Source organism: Zootoca vivipara, chromosome 6 (genome assembly GCF_963506605.1).
Source record: "Zootoca vivipara chromosome 6, rZooViv1.1, whole genome shotgun sequence".
In the NCBI taxonomy this organism is placed as follows: Eukaryota; Metazoa; Chordata; class Lepidosauria; order Squamata; family Lacertidae; genus Zootoca; species Zootoca vivipara.
The window spans coordinates 39,715,614-39,735,902 of record NC_083281.1 but is presented as its reverse complement, the minus strand read 5'-3'; the positions used below and the strand labels follow the sequence as shown (position 1 = coordinate 39,735,902).

General features: G+C 44.3%; 1 protein-coding gene across 1 annotated transcript in view; it reads right to left on the bottom strand.

Moving 5' to 3' along the window:
- The window catches only part of CSMD2 (CUB and Sushi multiple domains 2), a 495,411-nt gene extending 478,743 nt beyond the window's left edge, over positions 1-16,668 (bottom strand). The window contains exon 1 of the mRNA XM_035120356.2: positions 16,541-16,668. Within this exon, the coding sequence (XP_034976247.2) occupies positions 16,541-16,613 (73 nt within the window). The 5' untranslated portion in view covers positions 16,614-16,668. The remainder of the gene's footprint in view (positions 1-16,540) is intronic.
- Positions 16,669-20,289: the final 3,621 nt, after the last annotated feature.

The window sequence follows — 20,289 nt, the reverse complement described above, 5'->3', positions numbered from 1 at the left end:
TGAATGGTAAAACGGCAGAGAAACAAACACATGTGGTTCTTACTTTTGATGTTACACTGCACACACAAGTAGACTGTTCTCATAACTAGGGTTTTGCTTGTGTATGCATGCACATATAAGCATGCTAATATTTTGTCAGAAATGAAAGGCGGGGTTAAATAAATATAGCACACTGTGTCATTAGGCTCTCCTTATCCACCCAGTTCAAGACTGGTTCACACATGGGTGTTATTTATTTGTTACAGTTTTACCCCACCCGTCTCTGCCACAGCTTAGGGTTGCATGCTACAAACCAAATCGATCCAATTAAAATCCTTAAATGTCATAATATAAAACTAATATTAAAAACAGTAAGAATGTGCTATGCTGTATACAGTAGAAATAAATAATGGGCAATCATTCCCAATCACCATTCCTAAGACACTTGAGTATGTTTTTAACTGTTGACAGAAAGATGACAATGTGGGAAACAGCTGTAACTCAATGGGGAGAGAGTTCTGTATTCCAGGTGCCGCCACAGAGAAGGCCCTGCTATTCAAATGCGTCATACCTGTTGATGTGACCACAAGCAGGGCTCATCAGCAAATCTTAAGGCCAGAGACAACAAATGGACAAGGAGCTCCTGCAGGTTTCAATAGCCCATCCCTCCCCAACCTTGTGCACCCTCCAGTTCTTTCTGACTCCTACTGGGGCTGATGGGAGTTGGAGTCCAAAACATCTGGAAAGTTGCAGGCTGGTGGATGCTGTGACAGCCCACCAAGTGGTGCTGTCCTGCATGGAGGGAGGCTAAAACTGGATGCTTTACAATATGTATGTGCTTGCATTTATGTCAGTTATATTAAGTGTCTCTTTTACAAATAACATTCAGCAGCTTGAAAGTGATTTCAGTTGTAGAGGCTGACACCTGTAATCACAATCTCTTAAAACAGAATCCACAGCACCAACTTAAAACCTGCTTTCTTATGTAACAGGAAGAGCCATAAGAGAACCGTATCTGACTTTTGAGGTCAAGGACACCACAGGTCACATGTTATTGTGGCAGGTTATGAATATTTATGACTCCATCAACTAAAATGCATGGAGAATTATTTTTCATTGCAGAGAGGAAAACACTGATCTATCCAGGAGCAGTCCATGCTTCTGGAAAGCTATGAGCAGAAAAGGCTTAAGGGTTAGGCTATTTAAACCACACTGGAATTTAATCCTGCAGATGCTTGTTTTTCTTTATTGCTTTTGGAATAATAATAATAATTTTATTATTTATACCCCACCCATCTGGCTGGGTTTCCCCAAGCCACTCTGGACGGCTCCCACTAGAACACTAAAAACAGAAGTATCTGAAGAAGTGTGCATGCACACGAAAGCTCATACCAAAATAAAAACTTAGTTGGTCTTTAAGGTGCTACTGAAGGAATTTTTTTATTTTACTTCGATCCAGACCAACACGGCTACCTACCTGTAACTAAAAACAGAATAAAACTTCAAACGTTAAAAGCTTTCTCCAGGCTTTCTCCAAGTAATTAAGGACAGGATACATGGGATTCCACACACACCCCTCGCCTAACTTTAGCACCGCAACAATCCTGGCTGAAAGAAAATGTTTGGACCAATGCCATTTGTCACTAAGCAGGAATATGGACCTGAGGCACCCCCATTGCAATTTCAACACTCTATTGTGGGTTCAAAGATGTGCTTGCAGGAGTCTTACAAAGCTACACAGAGATTTACAGAGTGAACTCCAGCTTTTGGAGGGTCTTTTGGCAAGTCGCCCTCCATGGGCCCTTCTCTCTCAGTGAGTCCACCTCCTCATTGCAGCATGTCTAGGAGACTCATGTCAGTTGGCACCCAGCTGGGCTCTGTAGATGCTTGAGCATGCTCACCCTTGACTTCAGGTTTGGAAGCATCTCAAGAGTTATTCAATTCCGTGTGGAGACCTTTTAACCACCACCACCACCACCCCGAAATAAATTCCGACAAGACTCAAATTTTAGGTTTGGTTTTTGGCAGAATTTAGGCCACAAATTTATTGATTACAATCAAGTGAGTGGTTGCATAGGCTCTGGTTCGACTAGCTCCCTGCACCCTTGCAGGCAGCGCTGACCCTGGGCACCAACCATAGGTCAGCCTCAGGTGAACACCTGGGACAGTGGCCTCCACCCAGATGTTCCCTAGACTCAGGCTCCGGCCACAACCCCTCACAGGGAAGACCAACCATGAGCCCATGAATTCCATTATCGGAATACCCAACACATAGGGATGGCTAGGCATCCTGCCATGCCACCCCATCACCTGAACCAGAGCCTATCCACAACCTTAGAAGTTGTGACGCTTTGCTACGCAGCAGGCAAAACCCAAATGGCACCAGCCAATCAGCCAAGTGGGGAAAATTCCTGCCGTGCCCCTGTCCCAATGACAGGTGACACATGACAGCATAGCAAGGTCAAGCGCAAGCCCTTAAATTAGGGAGAGGTGGGTGGGTGTTCCAATGCACAGAGCCCCAAAGAGGAATCTCAGGGACACGTGCATTAAATAGAAGTCCTTCGATCGCTTTGACTGGCATCCCTCTGGCCCAATTGCACCCAGGATCGAGGGACCTCCAATAGGGTGTTGTGGCTATCCAAACATTCCCACCCACAACACAGGGTCTGGTTGCCAGGTCGCACCGCAACACGTGCCCTCTTGTTAGGGAGGACCCGATTTAGATCATCCATGGCAAGCAAGCATCTCTGAATGGAAGCTTGCCCAACACTATCTTCCCAATAATGTGCAACTACCAATGAATATTAAGAGTGTTTAAAACTGCACTTTGTTTACATATTTCAGTGGTGCAGAAACTCCTCATTAGACACATTAGGCTCCTCAATAGCTCCAATTTGGTTTATGACATCACAACATACATGATGGCAGGTAAGGACACGGCTGAAAAAGACCAATTGTAAGTCTAAAGTGTATTCCTAATTGTTCCCTGCCAAGCAGGACTCACTGACTGACCACTTGAGATTGGCTGCACCAGGATTTCTAATGGGTAACTCCCGAATGCAGCACATGAACCTTGCACTCAGCATTGATCAGCACTGAGAGTGAGACCCATTAGAATGATGTCAGGCATTTGCAGGTGGGTGGCCCTAACAGCCTGTTAAATGTGTCCCACGGGATAGATGAGGTAAGCATTCAGCACACAGGCTGGAGCCAGTTCCCCACTCCTGACAAAGCCCACCAGCTTAGCCTGCGCTCCACACAAATTCAACATGCACCCTTGAACATCACTTAGAATTGATAGTTGTTGCACTGGGATTCCATGGCAAATAAGCAGGGGTAATTCAGCACACAAATCACAATGGAAATCACTCCCTGAAGACAGAAAGTCCAAAAGCCATAGCACTTTTCTACATAGCCAGTGCTAGTCAAGTATTTATAAGAATATTGGGGAGGGAGGAGATAGAATCATGTTTTATCTAGTCAACAAAGACAGAAGAGGCAACACAGCAGGAAACCAGTTTGGTATTTTAAAATCTAAACAGTGTGTGTGTGTGTGTGTGTGTAAAAAGAGAACTGCTGAACCTTCTCAGGGAATCCCATTGCTTGTTCCCTCATCAGGAGCTGAGAATTTCCACCCAAAATCAAGTCCTAATATCCACATATTTCTTGGGAGAAAAGCAATGACAAACCTAGACAGCAACTTAAAAAGCAGAGACATCACCTTGCCGACAAAGGTCCGTATAGTTAAAGCTATGGTTTTCTCAGTAGTGATGTATGTATGGAAGTGAGAGCTGGACCATAAAGAAGGCTGATCGCCGAAGAATTGATGCATTTGAATTATTTTCCTGGAGGAGACTCTTGAGAGTCCCATGGACTGCAAGAAGATCAAACCTATCCATTCTGAAGGAAATCAGCCCTGAGTGCTCACTGGAAGGACAGATCCTGAAGCTGAGGCTCTAATACTTTGGCCACCTCATGAGAAGAGAAGACTCCCTGGAAAAGACCCTGATGTTGGGAAAGATTGAGGGCACTAGGAGAAGGGGACGACAGAGGACGAGATGGTTGGACAGTGTTCTCGAAGCTACGAACATGAGTTTGACCAAACTACGGGAGGCAGTGCAAGACAGGAGTGCCTGGCGTGCTCTGGTCCACGGGGTCACGAAGAGTCGGACACGACTAAATGACTAAACACAACAACAACAACAACATCCACATTCTATAGGAGTTGCTCACACTGCTCTTTCTTTGAACGAAGTCCTTAACTTTTTAAGTTGTTCACCGCTTAAGCAGAGACGTCACTGAAGATCCACAGTCACCATACCTGGGACGTACATACAAACTTCCAGACTGAATCAAGCTCAGCAGAAACTGCTTTTTCCTGTTGCCAGGAGAAGCCAGATGTTCAGAACACCAATTGGCTGGCCCTTTTGGGAAACACAAAATTCTCCCCCCCCCCCGCCCCTGGAAGTGTGCAGACCACAATCATGAAACCCCTTCCAAACTCCCTCTGCTCCATCAAGAACAATGTTTCAAGTCTTTAAAGAAATGTGCTGGCTTCAAATAATATCAATAATCACACCAAATACATGTTTGAAATAGAAACATGTCCAGCACCTAGGGAGAGCTAAAAATAGTCAAGAGACTTATGGAGGTGAGCATAAATGCCTGCACTATCATCTGAGCCAAGCATAGAAGAGTGAGAGCAGGAGGATGCAGAATGGAAAAACGCATACTTGCTCCTGGAGGAAGGTATATTTGTTTGTATGTATGCAATCTTACTGACCACAAGATGACCAGATTTTCTGGTACTGGTTACAGCTGTTTTTCACTACAGGAAACAGTCTTTGCACATGCTTTGAACTTCTACATCCACTTTGTGACACCACTTTGTGACACCAGCCCCCTAAACCTATGTTTGTGGATGCTGGCTATGTAAGGGGTAAGAAATCAGCCCAAGACCATAATTCATCCACTAACAAATCCAGCACAATCTTCTGTGTCTTTAACATGACATCAACTGGCAAAGATTTTCTCAGGAAACAACTGAAGTAATAGGAATCTTTTTTTCTCCAGAACTGCCCTTGAACTGACAGTTTTTAAAGGCGCACAAGCTATGTTCAGTCAAAAGTAGCAGCCTAGGCTTAATTTCAGCCAAGGGACCCTCTTCTCCCTGCCTGGATATAAATGGTTGATTTAGGCAAAGGTGTGACAAAGGGTCTGGCGGGGAGGGGGGGAGGAAGGAGGCATTGCTATCATGTTTTCTAGAAAGCCTTTTAAGAGTTGCACAAGACACAGCAATTCAACAGATGCTCTGTGCTGTGATGCATGAAACAATGGCTTGGCTGACATTATTACACACCTAAGACTTTGTACAAATCTTTAAATACAGATACTTTTCATTTAGTGCTGGGTATGGAGTTGCAAAACTTCCTCAAGAGAGGACATCCATTTCTGCATCAAATTTGGCACAACATTTAGAAAAAGGTATTCTTTTCCTGTACTGTCTTATATGATACAAAATAAGACTGTGAAAAATCACTTTCCTTCAAGGTTCTCCAGTATAGGGAATAAAACCCAACAGCAACACCTTAAGAGCTAAGAAATACAACACATGAGATATGCATAGCCATGACCTTTTATTTGCACAGCTCCACCCAGAGCTCCATTTCTTTTCACACTGGAGTGTGACTGCGGGACAGGATGGAAGAACTGGCTTCCATTTATATTATATTCTTCTCTGAAACCACCACGCTTTTGAGGATCCAATTTCTCACCCACTTATCATTCCTTCTAACTCAGGTAGTGAGTGTCAACAGAAACTCAGGTAGTGAGTGTCAACAGAATGTGAACCCAAAACAGAGTAACTACGGAACAAGAAGCACCAGCATACTCAGGGGGACGTCAAGGTCTGCTGAAGTAAAGGTCTGTTTAAGTCTACAAACAAACCACAACAAACAAACAAAACCAATCCACAGAATGCTGAGCATCAGATGGGAAAGAAAAGAAGTGGAGGTTGGAATGCCTTGATTGAACTCTTTGCAGTCTAGCACAGGCATCCTCAACCTGGGGCCCTCCAGATGTTTTGGCCTACAACTCCCATGATCCCTAGCTAACAGGACCAGTGGTCAGGGATGATGGGAATTGTAGTTGAAAACACCTGGAGGGCTGAAGGTTGGGGATGCCTGGTCTAGTAGGTACAGCAAATGTGGCACCCTCAATATGTTTGTGGACTTCATTTCCCATCAGCTCCAGCTCGAAAGCCTTTAGCCATGATTGATGAGAGATGTAGTCTAACAACTTCTGGAGTGCCCTCCACATTGGCTCTCTCTGTTTCAATTATCTTGAAAGCATGGCTGAACAGGAACCCTGAATATGAGCCTCCCTGTGCTTAACCGATAGATTGTCACAACTTGTCATGATCTATCAATCATTACGGTTGCACCCCACTTTTCCTCTGGGACGTTCAATGTGATGTACATAGCTCTCCTGCCTCCCCTATTTTATCTTTCACAGCAACTCTCTGAGGTAGACTAGAAAGTGACTGGCTCAAGGTCACCCAGAGAATTTCATTGCTGAGAACTACACAACACTGGCTCTTTTAATTAGCCATTTAATCAACTGTATTATTAATAAATAAATAATGGCTGAGGAGGAGCCCCATCCTTGTAAGAAGGAGCTCAATGCAAGACAGAGGGAGGGAGGGGGGGGAAGAGAAAAGAAGAGAGGAGAGGAAAATCATCCTGGCAAATTGCTTAGTGATACTCTCAACAGTGAATCAACCTGACAGTGAACATGAATGACCGAGATCCCATGGCAGAGTGCCTGGATCATATTCCATGCACCTATTTTGATATGTGTCTCCTTCTGACAGAACCTCCCAGACAACTGGAAGACGGCAACACAAGGTTACCTCCCGCCTTCCTTCCTTCCTTCTTTCCCATCAGCAGCTCTGCAGAAAAAGCTCAGCAGGCAGACTGAACAATCCTGAGACCAGGGTGTCCCTTGACAAGGTTTGTACTGCTGAAACACCAGGATGTGTGAGCCTGGCCACCAGAAGAATCAAACACCAAGGTATGCTGTTTTGACAGTGGCATTTGTCACTGCAATTGCTATTTCTGCTATTATTTAAAATATTAATAATCCAGCCTTTGCGGTACTAATATGACAATGAATTCCCAAATCTGAGCTCGGGGGGGGGGGGAATGGGGTGTGTGTGGAAAAGAGTCCCCTTATTTCAACACAGAGATATAAACTGTAGGGGCATAGTTTGGAAATTAAGCTGTGTATATCTTCACTACAACTTTCTTTGGAACAGATTTATTTATCCTCAAACTATGAGTGTTTACTTGCCGTGTACTGGGGTGGGGATTGCAAAGATCAGAGAAGACTTTCCTCGACATTTCCCAAATCCCAATTTAGAACAGCAGGTTCCACCACAGCCCTTTTTGAGATGCTCTTGAGTTGCGTTGTTCCTTAAACTAAAATGGTACTTGACACGCACAGAATTAACTCAGGGCATAACACTGTTGTGATACCACAGGGTGTTGTAATAGATGGCTTCCTAAAAAGATTGAACCGCTCCATGGAGGATAACCTATCCATTGCCATTGGCCATAGAAGCAAAGTTAAGCCTTCAAATGCAGAGGTAGAACACCTACATCTCATACTCTGGGCACAAATAATGAGGGAATGCTATCACCTTCACATCTTGCTTATAACCCCAAAGAGGTGAACATATGTTCCCTCTTAGCAACAAAATGCTGGACTAGAAAATCTATCGAGGCAATTCTCATGTTTTTACAGTCTACCAAGAGGCAAGTTCAACTTCAGTGGGGCCTAGGGAGGATGTTCAGAGTGGATCTGAATCTCAATTGGCCTTCTGTCCCCTCTCAATCTTAGCATTCAGGAATTGGGACATCTGTATACTTCCTTTCCACTCCCAGATTCTAATCTTAGCACTGGAATTAATGGGAAAGTCAACCAGTCTAACACCCCCCCCCATCTCCTCATAAGGAGACTATTTTGGGATGAACATTCATCTTTCCTAGCTTGGCCATATCAGTCCCTAAATCCAGGCCATCCAGGCCTGAGGGGCCCTTGGCCAAAGGTACTCTGGTGAACCCCCTCCTAAGCTACTTTGGTGGCAGCAATAACTTAGTGGCCATTTTAATATCTCACAGTGTCCTGGAAGCTGCGTGCTGATACTGGATGTGCTCTGAAGTCTTAGAAACAGTGCTCAGCAATCAGGTTCCCTCAGAAAACAGTTTTGAGAATGGAATCTTCACCAACCTGGTGCCCTCCAGATGTTTGGGACAACAACTCTTATCAACTATGTTGGCCAGGGCTGGTGGGAGTTGTGCTCCAAAACATCTGGAGGGCACGTGGTTGGCGAAACCCGGAATAATAAACAGAAGGCCAGGGCTGCAACCCCACCCATTCCCAAAGAGCTGCTGCCAAATCCTATTGCCGCAAGCACCACAGCCTTTTTTCTTTTCTGTTATTTCATCCACCTCTGGGTGGGCAGTGAGGAGATAATGGAGGTGCACTGACAGGGGCCTGCAGTAGCTGACCCCTACCCTTGAGAAAAGAGCAGGTGGCGTCAAGGAGAGCAAAAGGAAAGGAAGATTCCAGATGAAAGGGAAAACACATTTCATACCAGAATCTTCAAAGCCAAGATGGGCGACTTAAGAGCACCCGCTGATAGAGTGGGAATGTAAGATGCCTGGTGGAATGGTGATAATCAATGGGATGCAGTTATCTCTGGATATAAAATCTCTACATAAAAGAGAGTAGGTCATGCCGGCAATCATGTTGCCCTACATGTCAAAGAGGACACTGAGCACAATAAATCAGAAAACTGAGGAAGAAATCAAATCACAGAATCACTGCTGGTAGACATACCAGGTTAAAAAAGGAAATATATTTACACTGACTATTTTCAAAAGGTACCTTGGCTATTCATATGAAGAAATAGTTCTTTCTTTAGAGACAGAAGAAGCTGCATTCACTGTTGCAATGAAGCGGCTCAGTTAGGCCATTTTAGACCTTTGGTGGTCTAATGCAGTGGTCTTCAACCTTGGGCCTCCAGATGTTTTTGGCCTACAACTTCCATGATCCCTAGCTAGCAGGACCAGTGGCCAGGGATGATGGGAATTGTAGTCTCAAAACATCTGGAGGCCCAAGGTTGAGGACCACTGGTCTAATGGCCTCCCTTTTAGATGGTCCTGTGCACTGCATTTGTGGGGGCTCATTCTGCTGATTGGGGACCTTGAACTTCTTCCCTTGGATCCAGCCCTGAGAAACAGGGGCACATATTTCACTTTAAAGTAGACTTCATATTCCTCCATCACTTTTAATTCCTCCCTCAAGATGGTTTGAACATTAACTCTCTTCCTTATCTGTACGAAGCAGGGTATCAAAACTGGGCCTAGGGCTTTACCCCACATTGAAGTGAGTACCGTGGTCAAACAGAATCCATTCCGGAAGTCCGTTCGACTTCCAAAATGTTTAGAAACCAAGGTGCGGCTTCCGATTGGCTGCAGGAAGCTCCTACAGCCAATTGGAAGCCACGTAAGCCATGTCGGACATTTGGGTTCCAAAGAACGTTCACAAACCAGAACACTCACTTCTGGGTTTGATGCATTCGGGAGTCACATTGTTCAACTCACAAGGCGTTTGGGAACCAATTTACAATTGTACCAAGTTTCCCACATTCATTTGAAGCTGAAGATTAGACTTGCTTACAGCCAACACCAGGTCCGGGTCCAACTTTTAAGGCCTGTAACCATCGTAAAAACTCTTGTAGTGGTTTGTTTATATCAGTGGTTCCCAGTTAGGGGTCTGGGGACCCTGGCAGGGGATGGTGCCGGGGGGTCCCCGGCAACATTCCCTGCCTGGGACTCACTTACCTTGTTAACTGCACATTGAAAGCCTTCCACAGATCATCCAGCCACTGCTCATGAACAGCGCCTGCTTGCTGGCAGGGGGAAAACTTGCGAAAGTGTTGCTGGATGGCAAGTGAGCTGGGATTGGGAATTAACCTCTGATGCAGTTTCTTAAGGATCGCTCTTGCGATTGGAGGGGTGGGGGGAAAGATTGCAAACAGCTCACATGCTTATCGTTTTTTTTAAAAAATGTAATGGATTCCTTCCCCTTGCTCTCTACTTTTTAACTGAAAATAACTTCTAATTGTTTTCAACAACTATCAAGCTCCGAGCACTCTCCCAGTGCTTGTAGGTAGGGTTTTCATTGTATCTTGCCTCATGAGTTTGGGATTCATGTCTCATCTTGGAAGTCCAACAGGGGAAATAGCTAAGCAAATTGCCACAATGATTAGCACAACAGCTCACCCTCTGATGATTTAGTTCAGTGCTTGGGCTGGGTGACACTTTCGTTTCAACATCGTGATATATCAGCAGCTAAATACTGGTACATGCTGATATTATCACAATGACTGGAATTTATTTTGGCTGCTTCTTCCTTCCCTAGGGCAGGCCTTCCTTAGGGAAGGAAGAAGCAGTAGAAATACATGGCCCAGCCCTACACAGTGAGCGAGTCCTGATGCCTCTCAGGGCTCACGTCTGAGTTGAGGAGCACTGGGGCTTTGCTGAACTGCTCAGCTGGGGGATGAAAGAGGCCTCAGAATTGTAGAGCTGGAAGGAACCCTGAGGATCATCTAGTCCAACCCCGTGTAATGCAGGAATATGCAGCTGTCCCATATGGGGATTGAACCTGCAACCTTAGCATTATCAGCACCGCACTCTAACCAACTAAGCAATCCAGGTTGGATTATATTCTTGTATTTATGTTACGTTTCTATTAGCCTTTCAGATTGTTCGACTATTTAAATTTTGTTATGTCTTCTAATTGTTAGTGAAATGTTTTACTTAAACTTTCTGATGTTGTGAGCCACTTTGAGCATACCGGTACTAGTAATAATAATAATAACACCAACACTACAAAATTCCAGCTGTTTTCTACTCAGTCTTCACCAATATTTTATCAAACCCTGACCAAGCCATCACTTATGACTTGAAGGTGCAAGATTCCCGAGTTAGCAGAACCATATGTTTCTAAAGTTTTGCTAAGATGTACCATCTTAGATTACAAATAAGGAATAGCATGTTTGAATATTCTTTCATATAAAAAGATTTCTGCATATAGAACACTTGCAAGTTAGGGAAACAATTGCTTTTTTAAAATTAAGTTGTAGTGGAGTAATGGAGACAATTTTTTCCTACTGTCTGGGGATAGGCAATTTGTGGTAATATCACAAATTTTATGGTCTGTTTTTTAGTACAGTACAGTGGTACCTTGGTTTACAACCATAATCTGTTCCAGAGGTCCTTTTGTAAACCAAAACAGGTTGTAACCCAAGGCGCGCTTTCGCCAATGGGGCCTCCAAAATTTTTTTGCTCGTAATCCCCCCCCCAAAAATGGGTTGTAATCCAAAAAAAGTTCCAAAGTGTATGCAAACCAGACTGTTTGCAAACCAAGGTACCACTGTATACCTAAAATCCTTTGCCTATTAGGGACCACCCCACATTTTCTTCAGAAAAATGCTTTGCACAGGTAACTACCATAGAGTTATCAAAATTTTCAAAACTAGGGGGTCCGTGGCTTGGCTTTTGAAAATTAGGGGGTCCTCAGTAATTAGCTAATTGGGAACCACTAGCTTATATAATCAACTGATCAGAGAGGACACAATCATCATGGTCTAATCTTGTGCCATCAGAACAGATGTATTTTTAAATATTCATAAATATTAATTGACCTCTTTTAATATGACACAAGCTGCATTGGTTAGCATATTTATCTATCTCCAAATCACATCTCTTATTTGCTTAAATTTAGTTACAGGTAGGTAGCCGTGTTGGTCTGACGTAGTCGAAACAAAAAATAAAAAAATTCCTTCCAGTAGCACCTTAGAGACCAACTAAGTTTGTCATAGGTATGAGCTTTCGTGTGCATGCACACTTCTTCAGATACACTCTGCACAATTCAGATACATGCACACTTCTTCAGATACATTCTGTTTCAGTGTATCCGAAGAAGTGTGCATGCACACGAAAGCTCATACCTATGACAAACTTAGTTGGTCTCTAAGATGCTACTGGAAGGAATTTTAAAAATTTTTGCTTAAATTTGCTGTTCTAAACTGGGGGGTGTGCCACATTTTGCAAGTAAATGAAAGGTTGGAAGTTTATCAAATGCCAAAAAATTAAGAAGTGTCTAATTTTTAAAAAATGCCTGTTGTCTTTGTCCATTGAGTTTTCTTGGCAAAATACTGGAGTGGTTTGCCAGTTCCTTCTCCATAGGGTCACAAAGAGTCGGACACGACTAAATGACTAAACAACAACAATTAAAAATGAATAAATAAATAAAACTTTTAAAAAAAATTCAACACCACAAAAGCAGGTAATACAAAAGAAAAGCAACAGAATCAAATGAAAACTAAAATTAAACACACAGAGGCAGAGGCACACACATACAAAGTACAAATTTGGCTGTTTCACTGCCATTCTCTTTGCACTTGATGCCCAGGCCAAATGCCTCACTACTACCCCTTAGTAGTTGGCCCTGCTTGCTTATATCCAATGTGTTGTTAAACTATCAAGCAGTTGTTAAAACTGAAACAACAGGACCTGTGATCATGATCTCTGCAAATTCTGGTCTCATCACCAACTGTGTTGTGGCCAAATGATGATTTAGACAACTGGTAAGAATGACAACTACAACACCGCTAATTATTTAGGAGCTCTTTTCTTGACTCCTCCTTTCTACTTCAGATTTATCCCTGAATCATGTAAACAATTTGTTTCAATCATGCATGGATCTAAGATGTATCAGACTAAAGACACGTTTCCTCAATCAGTCAGCTCTCTCATATCCCTTATGCACAGATTGAAACCAGCATATTATTTGCATAATTTGATAAAAACAAAAACAAAATACCCACTTCAAAGCCACAACACACGACAATGGTCTGTATGGAAAAAGCAGAATTCACAAGTAACGGCTGACTGAATTATGATGAGACTAACAAAATACCCACCATCATTGTTTACTTGTATCCTGCTTTTCCACGGTAAACCACACACAAAATGGCTCACAACATCAGGAAGTTTATGTAAGATATTTCATTAACAATTAGAAGACATCACAAAATTTTAAATAGTCCTACAATCTGAAAGGCTAATAGAAGCATATAAGAATACAACCCAGCCTAGATAGCTCAGTTGGTTAGAGTGTGGTGGTGATAATGCTAAGGTTGCAGGTTCAATCCCCATATAGGACAACTCATATTCCTGCATTACGTGGGGTTAGACTTGATGATCCTCAGGGTTCCTTCCAGCTCTACAATTCCATGGTGGTATATCAGACATTAGGGGCTTCTGGCAGAATTACATTAGGCAGGTTTCTCTCACCCTTTCAACCAGGTCCTGGTCTGCAGGTTACCTAGAGTCACCTTGCTGGCCACTGTGAGAACACGATGCTAGGTTAGATGTGTCACTGGCCCAATACATCTACCTTGGTTTGAGAAGTAAATCTCTCTGTACCTGCATATCGCAAAGTTCAGTTACCGGTACTCCATTGCTCTGTGGCATGACCAAGTAGTAGAATCCAGCAGCTAACCTTTATAGAAACTAGCAACATTCTCACCACCCTGAAGGGCTGAATGTTTATGGTGGGAGAGCATGGCCCCATGTTTTGAAGCCCCCAAAGCCATATGCAACTCACCAGCCTTTCAGGTATCCTTGGGTTTAGAGAGGTAGCCTGGTGTGACGGACAGAATGTTTGGATAAGAACCATCAAGATTTGGGTTCAAATCCACACTCAGGTATGAAACTCCCTGGGTGACTCTGGTTGAGTTGCTATACCCTCAGCCTAGCCTACCTCACAGGTTTGTTGTGATATCATGATAAGTTCATAAATGCAGTTTCCTGTGGACTGCAACCTGTCAGAAGCAGTTCAGCAATGAAATAGGCTATCATCGGAAGCAGTGGATTCATTTCCCCCTGTATTGATTTGCAAGTAAATACTGGAAAGACACAAGTAAATTAGGTATAGAATATCCAGTTTTAGAGTAGAGTATTAGATTAAAATGAACAATTTCAACTCTAGGAAAACCTGTCCCTTCTTACAGCTAGTTACTGTATATATATTTTTCTTAAATGCTTTATTCCAAAATACCTTTATGGAAAAGAAGCAAGCTATTTTGACAGACAATCCAAATCAGAAGTAACCTTACATAGAATAAGCTATCTATGCATTTCAGGATTTGGTAGTACTCATGATCACCTCCAGACATCAACATCTGCAGAGAGAATTGGTGTATTTGCCCTCTTTTTTTGTAATGCTCATTTACAAAACTCCAAAAGCAATTCAAAATATTGACAGGTTTCAATAATTAGAAGGAGGTTAACGCAACACTAGCAAGGTGGGTGGGTTTAGATACACAACTGAATTTATAGATTTAATACAGGCTACAACTACTTCCTGGTAGTTTTATTCACACAACTGTAGTGCCACACTTTGGGCACTCCTGGTCATTACTCTCTAATAAAGCACCTTTTTCCCATGGAAAAAGAACCAGGTAGATGTCAAACCACTGAGGTTCCAATTTTGCTCTATTATAGTGCCTAATCCTTTGACTAACCAGCCAGCATCACACCGCAGCCTTGAAAAATGCCAACAGTTTGATGGCAATAGTAACATCTGTGCAACAAAGGAGCAAGGAAGCAAGCATGAAATAATTGCTGCATTCATTATATATAGAGAGAGGGGGGCAGTACTGTAATAACTTGTTCCCTTGGGTAAGGAATGCCATTTTTCTTCCTAAAATCTAGGATAGGTGATTTTTTTCTTTAAAAAAAACCAGACAAGTGGATTCAATAGGTGTGGATTTAAGGAACCCAACTGAAACTCCACGGAGACTGTGGGCTGAGGGGGTGGCAGAAGAGCATAAGGGAGAACCAAGAGATAGGAGTACAGCCTGTCCCTCTGGACACGATCCAAAGTATTGTTTGACTTCAAAGCAAGCATCCATTTATAAATAAATTTAAAAGGCACATGAATAGGCAAAATTGGGAACATCAAGTGATCGCAGAAGTTAAAACTGGAATTAGCCAGTGCGAAGAAACAATGGAGACCAAGGGAGGAGAATAGTAGACCCATATGACAATCCATCAGCCATGGCTAACCAGTGTCCCACTTGTAGGATAAACCAGATCTGACTGCTTTCCTCCCTTTCACCATCACAGACCCACAAAGGTTTTGCAAAGAAGAAAAAGTGCCTGCAGCAAGTGAAAAGGAATATTCTACCCGTACCCAGTTAGTTGACTCCCTCCCTCCATCTCAACCCCCATCCATATACGAGTTTCCCAAAGATACTCTCTGAGAAACAGTTAATTGTCAGCCAATGTCCTCTTGGAGAGAATCTCCCTATGGAAAGACCTCGGTGCTGAATTTCAATTGCAACCACAAAGTTGACCAACCATATAAATCTATCCACAGAGCAATCCTACACTGTTATTTTTTTCTTTCTTTCTGCAGGAGTAATCCTGATTATGTTCAGTTGAGTTTACACCCTTGTAGGTATGTTTAGGATTGTGGCCCACCACTTTAAAAAGTAGGGGGGGGGAGAGAAGGGAGGAATACCTTCATGATTCTGGTAGGGAAGAGTGCCAAAAGCAGCCATCTATGAAGACATCCTCATTATTCCAGACAGTAACAGAAATTTTAGGAAAGCCCTCTTAGGGAAGAAAACTGACCACCACTTCTTCCTTCCCCCAAGCCCACTCCATCAAGAAATGAAACTTCAGCAATAGATTTCTTTGCTTGGTTTCTGCAGCAAGGGCACTTACAGGAGAAGCAATCAGGGGCTAGGGTGGAGAAGGGGGGGCATTTGTGATATTAGACTACTCTTTTACCTCTTCTGGTAGACTGGGTTATCAAATATGCCAGGGCCAAAATAGGAAGGAGCCCACCCTTAACCCTTCTGTCCTTATAATGTGGGGAGAGGAGGTGTGATGTGTCACACAGTGGTTCTATCAGCATTCAAGAACTACAGGTTTACAGACACAACATTTGGCGAGGGATCATCAAGAGGGGTGGTGGATGGGAAAAGCCATGAAACATGTTCAATTTTTCCCACCTTGATGGAGCTATCACCCTGCTTTGCAAAGGGGGGTGGTAGGTTATAGGCTTATTTGACATTCTGAAAAGAGGAGTTGCCCATTTCCATCCCATCCCATCTCACCCACCCACCCCCCAAAGCAAATCTCCCTTAGAACAGCGTTGCTCTCACAACCAGATCCCTGCAAACTTTAACATCCTGCTGTAAAAACAACAACTGCAAAGCAGAAATCCTAGGAAGGCTTTCTTTAAGCACAGAGATTACGCCCCCCCCCTCCGCCCCGACACGCAGAGCTGAAAAATGCACAAGAATTTAGGTGGTTCCATGGACTGGGGGAAACCCCAGCCTCAGCCCAAAGTCACCCACCACCCACACCTCGAAAGATCTTCCCAAACTTAACCACCCTCCTCTGGCCCCACTTACCGGCGGCTGATGTTGCCAAAACCCCCACCGAAAGCAGAAGAATCCGGCTCCAGTAGCTCACCTCCACCGTCATGAGAGCAAAAATCCCCAATTTACCCCAATTCCGTTTAAAGCTGCAGTGGCATGCCGGCTTGTCCCAACCGAAAGAGGGTTGCATGTCAAAGAGGGGTTGGGGGGTTTGATTTGCTTGGAGGAGGAGGAGGGAAGACGGGGAGGAGGAGGAGGTGGAAGAGGAGGGAAGGGGGGGAGAAGAGAGAGATGGGTGATTGGTTTGAAATTTTCGTTTTAACCCCCCCTTCCTTTGCTCAATGGGATAATTAGGATAGGAGGGAAGGGAGGCTTCTTTTAAAAGGGGGGTCAGGATGGCGCTTATTTAATCTTATATACATATATACATACATATATATTTGCTCATAAAGAAAAAAAAGATCCGAATGCACAGAGAGCTTTTTCTCTCTCTCTCTCCTCCCAGCTGCTGCAGCTGGGCTAAACCAACTCACACCGTAGCTTGGGGAGAGAATTGGCTATCTCTCTCCCTCTCCCCCTTTTCCACCCTCCCTTCTCTTCTTCCTCGGTCTTTTTTTTTTTTAATGCCTACCTTGGATCAAGCTTTTCAGGATTAACAGCTGAAGCTCCCCAGGGAATTATTCTTTTAAGTTCCAGGTGATTAATCACCGCTACATCGCTGTGTATTTTGTTTTAATGGTCTCTTACCTTTAAAACAAACACTAAATACTGGGGGTTGGGGTGGAGGGGAGGGGGAAGATTGAGGAGGGGGACTCAAGTCTGGATGGGCCGCTGAAAGGTTCGTTAACTTCCCGGCGCTTTCCGCATCGTGCGGGCAAGGAAAACCCTCCAATCCAGCTTGCATTAGCTTGATTTGATGAGAATAAAATTCCCTGCAAAATCTCTTCCTCATCACCACCTTTAAGAAGGGGGGCGCCGGGGAAGCGTGCCTGTTTCACGCCACCATTTCTTCCAGGGAACAATCCACAGACCCTTGAGTTGAATTGACAAGGTTTAATCCCTGCATTGATAGGAAGGTGGGGAGAGAATTGCCCTTTTCGCTCGGGAGGGCGAGGGCGAGGGCGAGATGTCTGCATTTGTAAACCATCTATAGGCTGTTGCAAGAGCTAGCGAGGAATTACAAGGTAATTTCCCCCCCCCAACAAAGAATCGGACACCCCCCCCCTTTCGCAGGCGACTTTTTCTCTGTCTGGTCTTGGAAATCTGGTTGAAGGGCTGTGAGTGGGACGGAAAGTGGATTCAGAAATCTCGGCCATTACCCTGCCGAGTAGTCCTTAAATGATGCTGGGCTCGGGTACTAGTGTCCTTTTGCAGAGGAGAACGGCTTGCTGGGGAAGGAGGAGGGGAGGTTCCGTCTCTCTCTCTGTCTCTCTCTCTGTCTCTCTCTCTGTCTCTCTCTCTCTCTGTCTCTCTCTCTGTCTCTGTCTCTGTCTCTGTCTCTGTCTCTGTCTCTGTCTCTGTCTCTCTCTCTGTCTCTCTCTCTCTCTCTCTCTCTCTCTCTCTCTCTCTCTCTCTCTCTCTCTCTCTCTCTCTCTCTCTCTCTCTCTCTCTCTCTCTCTCTCTCTCTCTCTCTCTCTCTCTCCTCCCAGATGCGCACCTATGCAATGCAAAAGGGCGAATGTAAAGGGGGAAAAAACCAAACAGTGGGGGGCTTGATTAGCTTTCGGCGGAGACTGGAAATGGTCAGGCTGTGAATTCCCCCCCACACACACACACACACCCTCCAAAAGCTTCCGGATTCGTTCCAAAAGGCATCACACACAGACACACACACACACACACACACACACACACACACGGTTTTTCCATTGACCATTTCGACCCCAGTGTCCCCTCTCCGACAGCAGATAAGAGGGGGGGACACCCTCTTATTTATCTGAGAAGTGCACTGGTGCTGTGGAGAGTAATATTGGATCAGATTCAAAAATACACACTAGGAGAAATATCATGAATGAGAAATTGTGTAGTGTATAACCGCGCGCGGAGATTCGGGTGAAAAACGCGCTTGAGATGCAAAGAGCTTTGGCCTCTCCAGACCATGCACCAGCGAGAATCAAGGCAAACAACAAGGTCTAGCTTGCAATACTGTACTATACATACTCCCCCCCCCAAGTAACACTTAACTCAGTGCAGCTTACTCCTGAGTAAACGCGTGGCTGCAGTGCAGCCCTCTGTATGCTGGAGGAAGTAAATGCCAGCAAAAATCAAAGGAGCCATTACTTCCGAGGAAGCATGTATTCTGCACACGTTCTAGGCTTCCATGCCAATTGCATTAAATGTAAAAGTTACCTCGCTTTGTTTGGGGTTGGAGGGCAAGGACTGTTTCCCAGAGAGACTAACTGTCCCTTCTTCTGTTACACAGACCTGAGTGGTTTCAATTAGAAGTTGGGTATTTAGGGTCACTGATCACACACTGTTCGCTCCTCTTCCAGCAGAGATTCAGCAGGAATCCTCACTATTGACTTCCAGGTGTGTCTTGAAGACCTCTTTGTGATGACATGCCTTCTGCAGCTGTTTAAACTTTCTTGATTAGCCAGTCATTTAAATGGATTTATATTGATAATTTGCATGATTTGAATATATATATATAGAGAGAGAGAGAGAGAGTCAGTTGATCAGCAATGCTGAACACAAAGCAACTACAGGTAGCAACTACAAGGAGGATGCTTGGAGGGCTGGGATCTCCTAGGTGAACATTATAGAGAAAATGCAGAAGTGAGGCCACAATCCTAACCCCTTACCTCGGAGTAAGCACCACTGAATGCAATAGAGCTTGCTTCTGAGCAGACTGTGGGATGTAAAGATGGCTAGGACTGAACATAAGAACAGCCTGCTGGATTAAACCAAATACCCATCTAATCCAGGATTTTGTTCTTACAGTGGCCATCTAGATGCCTCTGGGAAGCCCGCAAGTGGGACCTGAGCACTATTCTCTTACCAGGAAATAGCTTTCAGTTTGCCATGGACATAGAGCATAGCCATTGTCGCTAGTAAGTATTGCGCTTTAAGTAAGCAATTTTGCTCTGGGCCGATCCATTTGCCACTGTTTTAAAGCTTAGGCTGCGATAAAGTTTGTGTGTGAACAGAAGCCTTGAGCTTTTTGCCTATCAGTCCATTACCTTCCACCAGGCTCTGCTCCTAATGGCTTAGGTGCCTGAAGTGGATTCCATTTCCTGCCCTACCAAGATCCATTCCCTAAATTCTAAAACACCACCCCTGAGCTCCCAAGCCCCACCTTCTATCTCAAGGTCTGAACTTCAGGACAAGAACCAGCCATATGGTGAAGTTCCCACTTTTGGCCCTTATACCCAGCTTTCCATCATTCACAAATACGAGTTTCCTGCCTCCCTTCTACACACAAGGAAGCAATAGAATAGTGTGGGTTGCTAGTGCCTGGCGCCGTATGGAGGGGGGTGGGAGGGAGGGGAATGGGTGGAGTACGGGTGTGCCTCCAACTTTGTAATGGCCTCTGTGCCACCCAGGAGATCGCAGCTGCAGAGATAAGAAAAGAAGAGTTGCTCCGTTGTCTGCAGAGGTCACTTCCTGGTTCTCACAGAGAAGCCATTTCCAAAGGAGCCCAGTGATCCAGAAGAGCACAGCTGTATTGAGGCAGCAACTGGTGTTGAAATTTTGCGCCCCTGAGAATTTTCCACCCGGGGCAACTGCCCCTGTGTCCCCCCACGCTACACCACTGCAAGGGTAGGGGGATAAGGACTGTACCT